Genomic DNA, 16,007 nt, shown 5'->3' on the forward strand with positions numbered 1-16,007 from the left:
CATGTGGCCCAGATGTATTTTTGAAATGCAAAATGAGATCAGTGGTGGAGAAAATTTCCTGACTGCAGTAGAGATCCTAAAATATGTCTTTTGAAGGTCTCTCTGGCAGTGGCCAAAATACTGGCAATATGGGTTTTTTTAAGTTTTTTAAAGTTTTTAAAAGAAAAAACTAACACTCTTGTATAGAGCTTTTCAGTAGATCTCAAAGCACCTCACAGTCTTTAATGGGTTTATTCTCATAGCACCTCCGTGACGTAGGGAAGTGCATTTAGCCTCTCTGTGCCCAAGTTTCCTACCTGTAAAATGGGAATTCTCCCCATTTCGGAAGTGGGGAACTTGGACCCAGTGAGGCGAAAAGACACACATAAGGTCACACAAGAAGTCTGTGGCAGGGCAGGGAACTGAACGTGATTCTCCCAAGTCCTAGGCTAGTTCTCTAATGGCTGGACCATCCTTCCTCTCATTAACATGTTACTTTCCACCTTGACTGTTCCTTTACCACATCTTCAAACATTCTCATTAGCCACAAAATTGGGATTTCTTTATTTTATTAATCGAGATGCTGTCAGTTGACATTCATCAGTTTTGCAGAGCATATTTTCTTACCATACCTAAAGTGTCACAGGGTTCATTTTTCCAAGAGCAGATATCAAATCCTGTAAGCAAGATGGCATGGTCGTGACGCTTTCCATTCTTTCCAACCAGAGCAGATTGCCACTGACAAAAGCTATTTAATGACTGGTCCGCGTGATGGTTGATCATTAATCCACCCTACAGATATTTCATAGACACAGAAATAAGATGCTTCTACCGGCAGCTGAGGAAGGTGATTGAAGGAAGAAGAACTGGGGTCGGGGTTGGAGGAAGGGGAATTACTTTAGTTATATGACTAGATGTGAAGAAATGTCACCTCTCCATTTCCTATGTCACTATATATTTGACACACCTGCCTGAAATAACTATTTCAAGTCAATCAATCAATCATAATTATAAAATGAACCTGAAGAAACTCAGACCCAGGGATATTTTCTAAGGCACGGATGGAGTTTAGGTGTCCAATTCCCACTGACTTTCAGTAGGAGTTGGACACGTAACTGTGCCTTTGAAAATTCCCCAACAGTATTTCAATAGCAAGAGGCGATTCATAAACTCTTTTAAACTTTAATTGCAATCTGAATGATTTTGGGGCTTGGCTTCCCCTTTTAGAAATCATTTCACTTGTGAATTTGTGCCCTTTTGGTTTTCACTGGGTAATATGCATGAGGTACAAGTGTCTTTGGGTCTCTTGATTTGGTTTTCTTGATAAAAATATGTCCTAGATGAATAACTACTGAAGGCAACAGCCCTTATAAAATATTTGAGGATTCTAGAGTAAGAGTCAGAAACACTGAAGGGTAAAGGGGGAGTTAATTAAACTCCTGGTTCTATTATTAAAAAAAAAACTAGGAGCAGTAAAATATGGAAAATGTAACATCAAAGGTTCTGGTGATGTCATAAAATCTCACACTTGAGTCTTGTGGTTTATAATGTCATGACAAGCCCTCAGTGGAATTTCCTTTGCATAGTGTGGGCTTGTCCATATATTCCTTGTGAACAGTGTCTTTCAGATACACTCTGCTACAAAAGAATAATGACACACCACTTACAGGCTCTTGTTCCAAAAGAAGAAGGCTCACAACAATGATGTTTATGTCGCTGCCGATTGTCCCATCTTTAAAAAGACTAGAAACCTGCATGAATATGTAGGAGAGGGTAATAAATAAATCAATCTGTAATAAAAATAGACTAAAGATAATTAATGAGTTATCATGACCCAACTTTCAATGACAGTCAAGAGGAACTCGGCACATTGCAGGATTAGCCCCACCTCCATCTAACAGAAATGTGCACAAAGGGACCGACAAATAGCCCATTGAAATTAATTGAAAAATTCCCACTGACTTCAATGGGCTTTGGATCAGGCCCCAGTTCTGCAGGATCAAAGTCACAGCAGGTAATCCTCTTGTGTCTGCCCACACAAATAACTCCTCTTTCCAGCAGCAGGGAAGAGGGGAAATAAAGCAAAGCTTTTGTGATGGGGCAAAAGGAGCTGGCTGACTCACTTTGCTCACTAGGGCAGCTGTTCAGGGAAGTAAGTAGGAGTAGAGTCCCCTTTACTGCCCTGCTTAGATTGTGACTCAAGACATCTGCCTATTTACTCCCCACTGCAGACAAGTGGGGGGGAGTAGAGGGAGCTCTGGCTTCACCCCACCTTCTCATCAGCCAGAGTAGGGATGAAGTTACTTACTCCCACTTCTCCTTCCAGCGGAAGTGGAGAGTCAGGGAGAAACTGTGATGCTTTGAGATAGAAGTCTCCAATCTGCCCCCGTCCGCTATGCACCACCCTATATTCAGAGCAAGTTGTAAAGCTACAGGCCAGCCATTAAAGACACTATGAGCAATATATAACCCCACTAATTCTAAAAGAAATTACATTAGCAAAATTGACACAAACATTCAGAATAATTATAAATCCCAACTCCACCCACACCACAAAACAAGGGTGGGATTTCTAGGCTGGCACACGTGGACTTGCAGAAATCAATTTAACAAGCGGAGTTTTCAGTATTGCCAACTTTTGTGATTTTATCATGAGTCTCACCAAGTTGGGTGTTTTTCTTAAAGCCCCAGCTCCTGGTTGTCTTGTAGATTTTCCACAGCTGTAGATGAGTACAAAACCAATGGCACGTCAGTTACACCAGCTCTTACCATGTTCATAACTGTTAAGATATATGTGGTTACATTGTCCTTGCCATGCTTCTCCAACATTTTTTTATCCGCCACAACAAGCGTTTCAACATTCAGACTTCCACTTTTTGGGGTTTTAACAGCTGATCTTTTGAACCTTGCTGAACTTCCATATTCATCTGATAGGATGTATGTATCCTCTGTGGGTGGCTTAGGTGTGTCTAAAGACAAACAGAACACGGTTTTGGAAAGGGTTCAAAACGGGTCATTTTTATGAGCAGTTTGGTTAGATAGTAAAGCGCCTGGGGAATAGAGCCCTAAATGAATTTACAATATTGTGCAAGAGCCAGGTAATGATTAATATGGCCTGTAAGATGGTGAGTTCTTCTAATACATTATTAATTAAGATCTGATTCATTCTTCTTTAAGAAAAAAACCTGAATACAATAAGCAATTCAGAGGAAAGAAATAATCTAGTAAAATGAGTTTCATGTACTGCAGGGAGAAATAGTTAATATTTCTCCCTGAATAGCTATATACTATTTGACCATTTTGGCACCTTCCTGCATCAACTGCAAACATAGCGTACGGGCCAGATTCTGCCTCCCTTAATAAATTCCTCCAAATACATACAGAAACTAGATATGCTGCAAAAGCAGAGTTCCTGTGTGCCTGTATTTTGACTGGCAACAGCCCCCCATGGAGACTCTCCACACGGATTACTCCTGGTTGGAGCACAAAATTCAGAGAGTGGAAAATAATGACCATTGCTGGATCAGAAGCCATGTGCATAAACATGCGGTCCATACTTCCTGAGAAATAAAGCAAGACTTGCCTTCTGCTTGTGTAGGGAAGGACTGCAGAGTCAACCCTCTCTCTGGGTTTTGAAGAAGCCAGAATTAGGGCAGAAAACCTTTGTTCCATACTCTTCCTGCTTATGGCTTTTCTTGCATAAGCCTATGTGCCCCTGGCAACCAGAATTCAGCCCACTAGTCACTATTTGAAAATGCTAGTTAGATAACAACAGGAGTTGTCCTTGCAAATCTTTATGGCAAAAGGAATGAAACATGATACGAGTGATGGAGCCCCGGGTAATTAAAAAATGTAACAACCACCTTTGTCTAGAAGCCCTACCTGTGACTGTGTCTGACAGTTACTCCAACAACAGAGCTATGTTGGCATCTACCTCCTCCTTGGTCACACGGGGACACCAGGAATCCAAGGGAAACAGGATGGTAAGTAGGGAAGCTTATTTGCATCAGTTGTCTACCCAAAGTTAGTTTCATTTAAGAGTCTTCTAAGGCAGGCCATCTCAAAGCTGAATAAGTTATGCTCAGATGGAGCTTTGATCTACGGCCTTGCAGAGCTTGTGGTGTTTAGAATGTTATACTTGTTTAGTTGCTACTTAGACTGTAAATTCTTGAGGGCAGGGCATGTCTTTGTGGTCTGTTTTTGTACAGCAAGTAGCACAATGGGGTCCAGGTCAATGACTGGAGCTCCTAGGCACTGTAGATATTACAAAGAGTAAATCATAGTAATGAATGCTGGACTGGTCCTTAATATTCTAAGTGAACATGCTGTAGGCATCAATATGCTGGTATTTAGCAGATACAAGTTGTAGCAATGCAATATCCCTAGTGATTTACTTCTGAGAATTCATTTAATCAGAACTATATTTCAGAACACGAATGAATGAATGAATGAATGAAAGATATTTTAGTTATAATATCAATCAAGAATTATTATCCTGTTAAGAATGTAGAGAGGTCTCCTCTTCTGAAAGCATGTACAGACAAGCATCACCTATCAGCAAAACGCATAGTTTATTTCCCAAGTACAGCAATTCCTTGTTTAGGAGGCAGCACAAGTAAGTGGCTTGCACTTGATTCACAAAAAGTCTCTTTTATATTGGCCTGTACTGTGGGTGGCTCTCATCACCGCCGAGACTCACCTCTCTTTTGCACCTGCTTTACTACTACTAAAAGTTATTCAGAAGAAGCAGCTATTCTCAAATATGACTTACAGAGGGCGATCTGTTCAGATCTTGTGCTCCAAACTTTTTAGCCTGTGATGAGATAGCTGAAAGATGGCTTACCTGCTGTGCTCATGCTTACAAACTGCACGTTCAACATGGCTACTAAAGAAAGTTAGAAGGGTTAAGCTTTAAGTCTTCAAGCATATCCCTTTGCAAGCAGCACCGTACTAATAATCTCTTTTCCTGTACTGCAAAAATGGATAGATTCTGGATTAGGGATTAATTAACCCTGTTGTATAGGCCATCTCCAGTTAAGTCTCCCTGGTGCATCCCATTAGAGGACCTTGTTTTGGGGCTGAAATTATCCATGCCAGGTGTCTACGTGAGACTGAAATGTTTTGGAGATTTTCAACTAAAATGGTTCACCTGTTTCCAAGAATGTGGTTAAGGAAAAATACATTGTTTTGCCTATGATAAAAAAAATGTGTATAACCATTTCATTGAGAAACTCTAGAGCCACCACCGCCATTGGTTGGAGCAGGGACATGGCCCTTCTGCCCGTGACATGACTTTTGCCTGTGCTACCTTAATTCAGCCCCCTTGTGCAAATGTTTTATGATACGGGCTTTAATGGTACGATCACATTCCATTTTTTTTTCACAGGACCCCTGCCTCATTCAGTGCCCTGGATGGACCTGTTCTGGGGTTGCATAATGAAGATGGCTATTGTATGTAGAACCCCTTGCTTCATTTGTTGTAGGAGTTGGAAGATCTCTAGTGAATGAGGCAGGGGATGGCAGGAGGAGAAAGGAAGGTCTCGTGTTTAAGGCTGTTGAATGCTGCCCTGGAGAACTGTATTCTGTCCCTGCTCTGCCACAGACTTCCTGTGTGATACTGGGCAAGCTACTTACATCAGACTTTTCACAGGTGGCCACTAATTGTGTGTTGCTCATTTTACATAATCCTATCTTGAGGCCATGGAGCTGAGCACCTACTGAAGTCAATGGAAGCTACGCTTTGAATATAAAAAGCTTGATACAGTGCCAAGTACTCTGAAAAATCAGGCCGTGGGTGCATCAGCTTAGGTAACCAAAATTAGTGGACATTTTTTAACCTCAGCTCCCCATCTGCAAAATGGGGACAGTCATACCACCTAGTTTCACAAGGATTAATTGTGAGGCTGTTGTGAGGATTAATATATATTTGTGAAGCACTCTGATACTATAGCAATGAACACCATAGAAAACCCATGAGAAAATTAGTAATTCTGTCTTCAGAGCAGGGTTTGAATAGTGTACAGTGAACAAGGCATGGGGCCCTGGATTGAACAATGAGGAGAAAACAAAATATCGAATAGCTTCTCATTAAATGGGCACTGTCCATCATGTGCACGAATGAGGTAGGGGTCTGGTGGAAAAAAACAGCAAGTGATCATATAATTACAGACTGCATCATAATGCATATATACAATGGGCTGGATTATAACTGTTTGAGCAACTATCATTCTAGCATTTCCTAACTTCTGAGTGCTTGACTTTGCAGCCTTAATGTTCTTTTAACATAGTTTTCAGGTGTTATTTATATAGAGGTCTTGTTCCTGATTCCTGTAACCCGCCTTATTCCTGCACACAGCATCATTAAAGTCATTGTGCTTGTAAAGTCTTAAATTTAATTCAATCACTAGTAAAAACGTCAACATAACTGAAAGTTTAATTTTGTGCACTTAACATAGGGGGTCTCAACCCAGAATCGCAAATAGATGTCAAGTAGCGATGGCCGTCCTACTCTTCCTATATTGCTAAACAGGAGGGAGTCGTAGCTATATCCAAGCTACATGAAAAAGTAGAGAAACCACTGCTTTAACAATTAGGAGAAAGGCCAGTGAACTGTATTCAGCAATATAAGCAACTATATACCTTCAAAGTGTAAACAACCCCCCTACAGCACCACCTGTCCTCTTTCAGCACCATGTTTGGATACAGATTCAGTAAAGTACCATTTTTACTTTCAAAATCCAGTTAACTTTAATTGCAAGAGCATTAGCCACAAGTCCAAATTACTCCTGCTGTGTTGTCCCCTTGAACGTACAGGGAGTTGTGTGTCCTTTCTATCCCTTACATGAAGGAATAAAGGCCCACTGATTAGGACTTTAGCATAGGGGCTGGGAGACTTGGGTTCAGTTCCCTACTCTGCTACAGATGCCTTCTGAGACTTTAGACAAATCACCTACCCTCTGTACCTCTGGTAAAATGAGGATAACAGCACTTTCCTACCTCAAATGGGTGCTGTGAGGATAAATGTATTGACTATTGTGAGGTGCTAGTGTACTACAGTAATAGGAACCATATAAGATAAACTGGCCAACATGGAAGAGCCTGGAACCCTCTCTATCAAAGCCATCAATATCATACGGGTTTTGTAATCAGTGAACAACCTTTTGAAAAAACGCCCTGGTGGTCATGGAAAATGAGAAGACCATGAGCTAATGCAATATTCCTCACTTCACTTTCTAAAGTAGACCCTGCTGTCTTCCATTCTCATTAGTCATTGTATAGCAGTAAAAGAAAAAAAAAGGACTGAAACAGGATGACCATCGGTTTGTACAAGAATTATGTACTGGGGCTTCTTAGACTAGGGGAGATTTAGCAGGAAAGGGGAAGAAAGTAGCAGAGAGACCTGCAATATTGAAGAAAAACATGAATTGATTGAAAATATAAAGACTTCTCAATCTTTTCAACCAGATCAATATTTTCCTGCAGAACGCTCAGAGACTTTCATTCCTTCCTCCTTCAATTTTCTCCTCCCATTTTCTCCTCTTCTCTTCCCTTCTGTTTGTTCCTCTCCTTCTGTTCCCCAACCCCTTTTTATTTTCCTTTTTGAAAAGAAACCCTCTTGTTGTCCCCAAACTCAATTAAAAATTGGACAGGACATATTTTGGCTGATGCAACTTTTTCAGTTACAGTATTCAATTCTTGGGGCTCTAGTCATGAATCTCAATAAAGGCCCACAAAAAGAATCAAGGGAACATAAGAAGTATAGCTATAGGATCCTTGAGGAGCTCCTAAATATTCTTCAAGTTGAGGGCCTAATGATGGCCTCACAATGGACGTTGGTAGGATAATGTAGTTTCAATACATTTTTAAGAAGTGACTCCAGAATTTTATTTAAACAATTTCCTTGGGAGGTTATGGTTGAATCATCTCAGTTGCTGACAACGTCATTATCAAATGGTGGATTGTGAAAGACCTATTCCCCCTCCTTTGCCAAATCAATGATTCCTAATGCCCTTCCTCCATCTTTCAAACTAATCGCATATCTCAGATTAAGAGAAAATAGAGCAGGGAGTTGGAACTGGTAATTGTACAGAAGAGGCAGTGTTAAAGCACCAGCAAAAAGAGGAATGGCCCATTAAAAGATAAATCAATCTCACGAAAACCAGAGCGATGGATCTTCTAAGTTGAGCACCACATTCCTAAGAAAGTCACTCACTGACTAGTGGTGGAGTTGTAATAATAGTGATGGACAGTGCCATAAACTTAAATGCATGATCCAGCTCCTTGTATCTGTCCTCCACTTCCTCTGTTAGCACTACTATTTAAAAAATTCAGCCCCCATCAGAGTAGTGGTTACAAACCACAATAAAAGAAGCACCTACAAGTCTCTAAGAACTACTATCTCAAACAAAGAGAGAAAGTTTCCTTACATACATTTCTTTCGACGTCCACAAAAATGCTGCTTTTGAAACCTTCCATGGTGGTAATCATTCGCCTGATCATGATACTTGTGGTGTGTGTGATTTCTGTGATGACCCGGGGAAAAGTGATTGGAATTGGAATCTACTTTGTACCGGTGCACTTTCTCCTCTGCTCTCCGTTTGTATAATACATGAGGTTGATGTCCAACAGGTGATGTGTAGTTGTGTTCCTGTGCTAGGTGCTGAGGTAATGGAGATATAAGGAATTCGTTCTCCTGCATCCTTATCAAACCTGACTAAAAAAAAAAAAGCAAATTAAACAAAAGAACATTATATTTTGCTGTTTGACAACCAATATATTTGTGTCCACTTCTCAGCACTAGGTTCCTTCTAAATAGCTGAACCTATTCTCTTAATTGCAGAGTCTCTTATACAAAACGAAGACTTTTAGCACATTGTCAAGCTTGCAGGCTGGTTTTCTGGATATATGGTCATCAGCAGCAGTAGAATAGGGTCAGGATGAATGAGATTGTGCTGCATAGACAAGAAGGGAACAAAGTTGAAGCACAACATTCTTTTTTTAAAAAAAAATAGCATGGCCGGGAAAATTGTCAAAGCAAATTTTTCTATTTGGATTCTTAAAAGAGGTCTATACAATTAACAGATTCCCATAGGAAACAACTGTCTGTGACATCAGATTCCGGTAAATTAAATCTCTGAATTCCCTATTCTAATTGACAGCAACAGATTTCCTTAGCAGCTAGGCTTCCATTCCACTTGCTGTACTGCATTCTGACTAATCATGGAACTCCATGCCCCAGCAATTTGCTTGTGTTCCAGAAGACTCTAGTCCAAGACAATCCTGCAGTTGCTCTCAGAGAATCTCAGAATCTTCATCTCTAATGGCAGAAGTGTATTCACTAGGGTGGATCAGAGAGCAGAATTTTGTCCTAAACTATGAAAAGTCTCTGCCACTAATTGGCACCTTTTTTTCAACCTCAGCACAGAAACCCAGGATTGAAGGACTGTGGCCAATGAATACCCTCTCCATCCTTCAAGATATGTCTATTCTATTAGTAAGGCAATGTTGTAAAGCTGTTACTGCGGCAACCTGAGCCCTACAGTTCTTGCTCTGTGGAATAACTACAAGACTTCAGGTTGCAGGGTTGTCAGTGCATCACCTTTTCACCAACACTAAACTACTATCATCACATTAAATATTAACTATGATCGCTACACAATGTACACTAAAAATGAATACATATGTATTTTTACCAACACATTTTGTGTTTAGCACATTTTTCCCCTTTCATTGTCACTAGAGGGCAGAGTTAAGGTTGGGGAGAAATACGTTGTATTTTTCATGCATTAACTATGAATAAACCTACACATATGCTTAAGTGTTTCCAGGATCAGAGACAGCATCAGAAATGTGGGTAGCAATGAGGAAGTATTTATTTTCAAGTCATAAACCAGTTGCGCTGTTCATTCCCTTGTTTTGTAAAAGCTGTTGAAATAAACACTCTTTTTCACCATGAGATGGATGCAGCAAATATTAGTGTGTAGCCAAGTGGGGCAAGAAAAATTTGATTAGATGAGTACATATGTAATATTACTTCCAAAGTTTATTTTGGGTCAGTGAGGCACTACCCCATGGAAAGTACCTTTTTCCAAAAGTGGCATCCCCCGAGAACCACACAGCTCTATGAACAGCTTCCCAGAAGTATGTGCAGATAAGCAAGTGCAACCATGCTATATGATATATTAGCTCTCTCAGCCCATGATACCACCTCTCCTTGCAAAGAATACTTTCTGATGTTAGATGGTGGAGCTATGCTCCTAGCATTGCACATTTTGGATATGCGCCATATCACCCATCTTGAAATTGATTTTTTTTCTTATATGAGCCCCTATGTGCAGACTGGCTAGGACTTGAGGATAAAGAGGAAGAGGGACTTCAACCAATACTTGATTTCACTAGAGTGTTTCTTTGGGATTTGTGGACCTTTCTGCACTTCCAGAGCTTCATTCCAGGAGGAGAATTTTTCAGAAAATAGGGAGTTGTAAATGAAATCCTCATTGCTTTAACTGTAGTGTTTGCTACTGAGTTAATGCTATCACTTATATCAGATATATCCACACAAAAAAACAGATTTATCAGGAATTTTAGTGACATGGGTCCTTACTGCTCACCAGTCAGACATCAGCCCTCTGATTGACATTCATTACTGTATTTTTCCAAATAGAGGGAAAATATGTGCTTTCCCTTTTGTGGTCAATTACCAATTATTATAGATGGACAACTCAACCAGGATTTTAACAATAACTCTTTCCTATAACACTAATTGTGAGGATCTTCTGCTTCCCAAAAGTTGCTGTGAACATAAACAGAGATCATATTGTGATAGACATTTTCCTTAATTCAGAATACATTCAACAAACATTCATCCTATATTTGCTCAACATATTATAAGGAAGAGGTAATAACATGTCAGCTAATGAAAGATCAGGACTGAGGAACTTCACATATAGAATTTAGCTAGCTTGCTTGCCCAATTCAATGGATTGGCAATCTTCAATCGTCAGATCACAATAGGACAAGACAAAGCACTTCCGTGTAGGGAAGAGAACTGATATTTTAATCCTTATGATTTATGTCATCAGATATTTAGAACTGACACAATTCAAATGCAGTTCTGGGCAAGAAGAGACCTTCCACGCAATCATCTGTTATTCAGCACTGATAACTAGGCATCTGCTAACTGATTTTACAACCTTCTATTGGAAAACAGAAACATAATAAATCTGTTTTTTATTTCTCCATTTTAAAGGTTTCCACGTCTGAAATTACCCCTACAGGATTCATTTAATAAATGATTCAAACCATATGGAATAGAGGATTTTCTACATTTTCCTTGTAAGAAACTGTCCCTGATGTACATCAAGTTTTAGTCCCAAATGGAATTTCTATATTTAACATCACAAGGGTGGACTGAGAATTCCAGAAATGTGTGATGAATTGAATTCTGGCCCATGTGCTGAATTCATTTTGTTGCATGATTTTCATGTGCTGTAACTAGCTGGTGAGTGACCTAAAAACCTTATTCGGTCAGCCCTTGCAAATTTTTCTCCAGCAGAGACCAGGGCTGAATGCTCAAATGAGATGTACTCCCTTTGGGTTTTAAAGTAAATCAGAAAGGATTATTCCAATTGGAAAGTGTTATGAAGGATAATTAATGTCTACTTTTTCTTTTTTCTAACACAACATCTAGTTTCAAGCAGTCTTGCAGCACAGAGCAGTCTTTATAAGATAGGCCGCTGGTTCATTTCTATAATTTGTGAGCAAGTTTCCAGTATTCATATTTAACTAATCTCTAACAATTCACAAAATATTGGCCCAGATCGCTCCCGCTTGGAGATCCACAAACTGGACTGGATTTCAGGTGGTCAGTTAGGTATGTGGTTACAGCTCCTTGATTCTCAAGTGGCAACTACTCTAGCTTCAGACCTGATGTTAATTAGAGCAGCATGTGAGCTGCTCAATCTTGTGTTAGCAGGTTATGGTCCTCAAAGGGGATATGCCAGTTGAGAAATGAGGACAGATGCCTTCCCCTGATGTGCCCACTGTTGATATGATACCCTAAAAATGGTTAAGGTGGGGAGCCAGCTATGCTAGCTTTATGCCATCTGAGACTCTCCCATGCCAGAATAATTCCCAGAGGGCTAATTAAGAGCAGGTTCTGGCCACCTTGCACTGCCAGAGCAGTGCAATGGGGACAGAAACAAGGGGAGAGACTCTAGCCCAATCTCTCTATTAGTCTGGATTTTTTTCAAAAGAACTATGAAGTTTAAGTGAAGTCATGAATTAAATACAGTATGTTTCTCCTCATTAGCAACTTCAGCAGATGTGTGGGTATAATTAGTAAAAATTACTATGGATAAATGGAAGCTAGGTCTTTGTGTTGCCAGGACCAGCATTAATATAAGTGCATACCCAATCTTAGCTTAACCACAGCTCACTGAAGTCAATGGGAAGTCTTTCCATTGACTTAAGTGTGCTTTAGATCCAACCCTTTAAGACGAGAAGGGGCAGGGCATTCTTCATGGCTATGTCTACACTACAGTTTTTCTTCAAATTTCCCACTGTCATAGCCCCACCAGAGGAAGCCGTGTTACAAGTGCCAACATTTTCACCAAGTCCAAACAACACAGTGGTGAAAAGTCCCTGGACCCCAGCAGACGATCTACACCTTCACTGTTGCTGTCACGAGGGGAGTGGCACCGTTTGAGAAGTTTGAAGAAAAATGCTTACCTAGGCAAGGCCCAGGAAAAGTCTTTGAATGAAAATTGCTACCACCTTGGTCTGCCAGAACCTAAATTTGCTATCCTTCGAGAAACACTGTAAGGCCTATCTTCTCTCCCATACCTTTGGAAAGGTAGATTATAGGATTTAGGATGGAATATGTAAGGCAGGAAGGTTGGTCTAAGTGTTTAATTAGAACAGCTCAAATTTCAAGCATCCAGTATTAGCTTGTGAACAAGCTTAAAACCAAGAATCATTCATAGAAATTATTCAGCAAATTCTTAATCAATCGGAAATTTGCAGTCTATTTGTAGATAATTTACAACGAGACAAAAAAAGACAACATTCATTAAATAAATTATTTGTTCTTAATTGTTTGCTTAGTTCTTTGATCCATTAAAGAAATTTTCAGTTTGAGATGTTTCCTAATAAAATTTTATATCATTGGGGTATTAACACCAAGGCATTTGTCCAAGATTTTCCTGGTAAATCTCAAAAGGAAGGGGAACTTCATAAAGAAAGCTGGAGATGGTGATTATAGGAAGCAAATCTGCTTTAGGATTTCTTCACTGATATTGTATTATTATGTAGAGATTAAGAGTGGGCTTTTCAAAAACATTCAACATTGGTCTAACTCCACTACTATTAAAGTCATTGGTACAACTTTCACTGTTTTCAGTAGATGAGTTAGACGGAAGTTGAATGTGTTTGAACATCACATCCTAAAATGTTTTCTCTCCAAGAATGGGTGATTTGCATCTCATTGAAATAGCATGCAAGACATCTTGTACTCTCTGTGCTTAGAATCTGAATCAACTCCCACTGAAGCTGGCCTGCGCCCTTACTGTCTGATCTTGCAAGGTATGGAACACTTCCTGCGGGTTACAAACATCCTCCGCTTCCACTGTGACATCCCAGGGAGTGGAGGATGGTCACCGTCTCACAGGTGCCTTAGGACCATGGTATGAATGTGCTTCAGGAGCACAGCTAGGGCGCTGCAGCTGAGCTGTTGCAGAGTAGATACTCCCTGCATTGACAGAAGCGGGGGTTCCATCCATGTAGCTAACCCACCGTTTCAAGAGGTGGTAGCAAGGTTGACAGAAGAATTCTTCCACTGAATAAACTGAATCCACAGAGGAGGTTAGGTCCTCCTAACTATGTGACATAGGAGCAAAAGTTTTCACAGCTATGAACAATATGGCTAGGTCATCTAATATTTAGGTGTAGGCCAGGCCTTAGGGAGACGCACTGCAGTGGCAGCTGAAGGACTCATCGTCCTGGAGTGGACTTCTCAGAACTGTTGTTTTCTTGTCTATATTTAAAAACTGAGATTTTGAGATGGAGTCTGTTCCTTTTCCCACATGAGGAAAGCATTGTGGCTACGGATTTCATATTTCCATAAAGCCACCTTCATTATGTGTTAATTCAATTACAGGCAACAGCTCATCCATATGCATTAAGAGTTACATGAGATTCATCATCCAGACACAGATAATGTGGTAAAAAATGAAACAATGTGAAATTCAAAACTAAGGACACAGAGGACAATCAAACATCTCAGCTGCAATATCTGCTAAACAAATAAAACTACCTAGCACAGACTTATGCCAAGTACAATTACTCTTTGCATGATAACAGGAGCACCTTGACTGTACCAAAGTACTAAAATATATGTACAAATACCTTCTAAGCAACATTAATTATTTTATAACACTTCATTTGATGTTAGGTTATGCATACACATCTGAAGCTATTAAAAAGCCTATGACCACTCTCTTTTAACTGTGAGCAAATCCTGATATGTTAACAGCAACCACTGCACTTAGTGAATAAACAATTTAACATTGCATAGGGATGGTTGCAATCAGCGTGAAGAATCTTTTTTAAGGGAGTGTTAAGTGTGAGCTCTTTTGAACCCATTAAATGTCCTCCAATGTTACACACAATGTTTCAAAAAGCAGTTGACTTGGGGCTTGTTCCACAGGCAGCTGAAGTCAGTCTAAAGACTTCGATTGACTTCAATGGGCATAAGTCCAGTGCCTTTTGTTGGGCTATTTCCCACAACGTACAGTTCCTACAAAAAAATATTGAGTCAAACACAGATTAACCACAACAAGAGATACAGCACATAACAGAAACAGACTGCACTTAAAAGTACAACTTTCCGTTGTGCTTACAGCAAAAGGAAAAGATAAATGAAGAACCTCCCTGCAATATAAACCTCCTGAGAGGAAAGATGATCTAAAATATATAGTTTTTCTTATCCCAAATGAGCAGAAATCTAGCTAGGAAGATACATGCATTCCTGGAATTCCCATCATAATAATATCTGACACTGACACATCACAGAACACTCGCATGCTTTCTCACTCAGACTGGAGTGAAAGCTCAGGGAATGCTATTGGCTGCAATTCATCCTAGTGTCACTCAGGTTGTAGTTTTAAGGCCTGAATCTCTACTCAGTTTCTGGCCCTTTGGCACACTCAGAAGGCACAAAGGGCCTCAACTGCTTATCAGAGAATTCCCTTGTCAGAGGCAAACCCCCTGCTGGCTCAAATATGACAGATCTGGGTCCTGTGTCTGCCCTCTGGAAGAGGGAGGCAGGATTTCTCCACATACATCATTTTTCAGAATGTATTCAAACCAATTTATTCAAGAAATCTGGCCCAGGGTTTTGTAGGAGTGGACTCTCATGAGATTTCCAAGAGTACACTTGTCTTACTCAGGTCAGAGATTCTATGGGTGACACTCAATTTTCATTTTCATTTAGATACCTTGCCAAACCAGGTAATGCTAAGGCATGTGTGCACTGAAAAAACACAGAAACAAAGAGTGTAAGTTAACTAAACTTTGCCTGAGTTTTTATGTTATGCAAACAAATTCACCCATCCCTCAGACAAAGTGTTGAGATTTTTGCACTGTAGGTAGCATTTGTTGATGATGATACCAGAATTAGGAAATTAAAAAGGCCAGAAGACACTTTCTTAGGCCAGGTCCTCACCTGGTGAAAATAACCTCAGTGGAGCTATGCTCATTTCCAGTAGTTTGGGGGATCTGTCCCCCCACCTCCATTCTGAATATTTAGGTTAATTTAATGTCCAACATGCATTATTAAAATATTTTTAAATGAAAGAAAAATGAGAGCCACTGGCCACCGATTCTGGATTGTGAGTTGACTATTGTCAAGTTTTCTTTCAAATCCAGATAAATCATAAAAATACTGAACTCTCTCTTCAAGCATAACATAGCTGACTTACTGCCTATATTTTTAAACTTTAAAATGTTAAGATATTTTAACAACATAGCAT

General features: G+C 39.9%; 1 protein-coding gene across 1 annotated transcript in view; it reads right to left on the reverse strand.

Moving 5' to 3' along the window:
* ADAMTS18 (ADAM metallopeptidase with thrombospondin type 1 motif 18) overlaps positions 1-16,007 on the reverse strand; it is a 96,072-nt gene that overhangs the window by 54,743 nt on the left and 25,322 nt on the right. The window contains exons 4-7 of the mRNA XM_073308471.1: positions 8,410-8,692; positions 2,749-2,948; positions 1,647-1,730; positions 612-771 (exon numbers count right to left, since the gene is read on the reverse strand). Coding sequence (XP_073164572.1) covers positions 612-771; positions 1,647-1,730; positions 2,749-2,948; positions 8,410-8,692 — 727 coding nt within the window. The remainder of the gene's footprint in view (positions 1-611; positions 772-1,646; positions 1,731-2,748; positions 2,949-8,409; positions 8,693-16,007) is intronic.

Source organism: Lepidochelys kempii, chromosome 12, assembly GCF_965140265.1.
Source record: "Lepidochelys kempii isolate rLepKem1 chromosome 12, rLepKem1.hap2, whole genome shotgun sequence".
Classification (NCBI taxonomy): Eukaryota; Metazoa; Chordata; order Testudines; family Cheloniidae; genus Lepidochelys; species Lepidochelys kempii.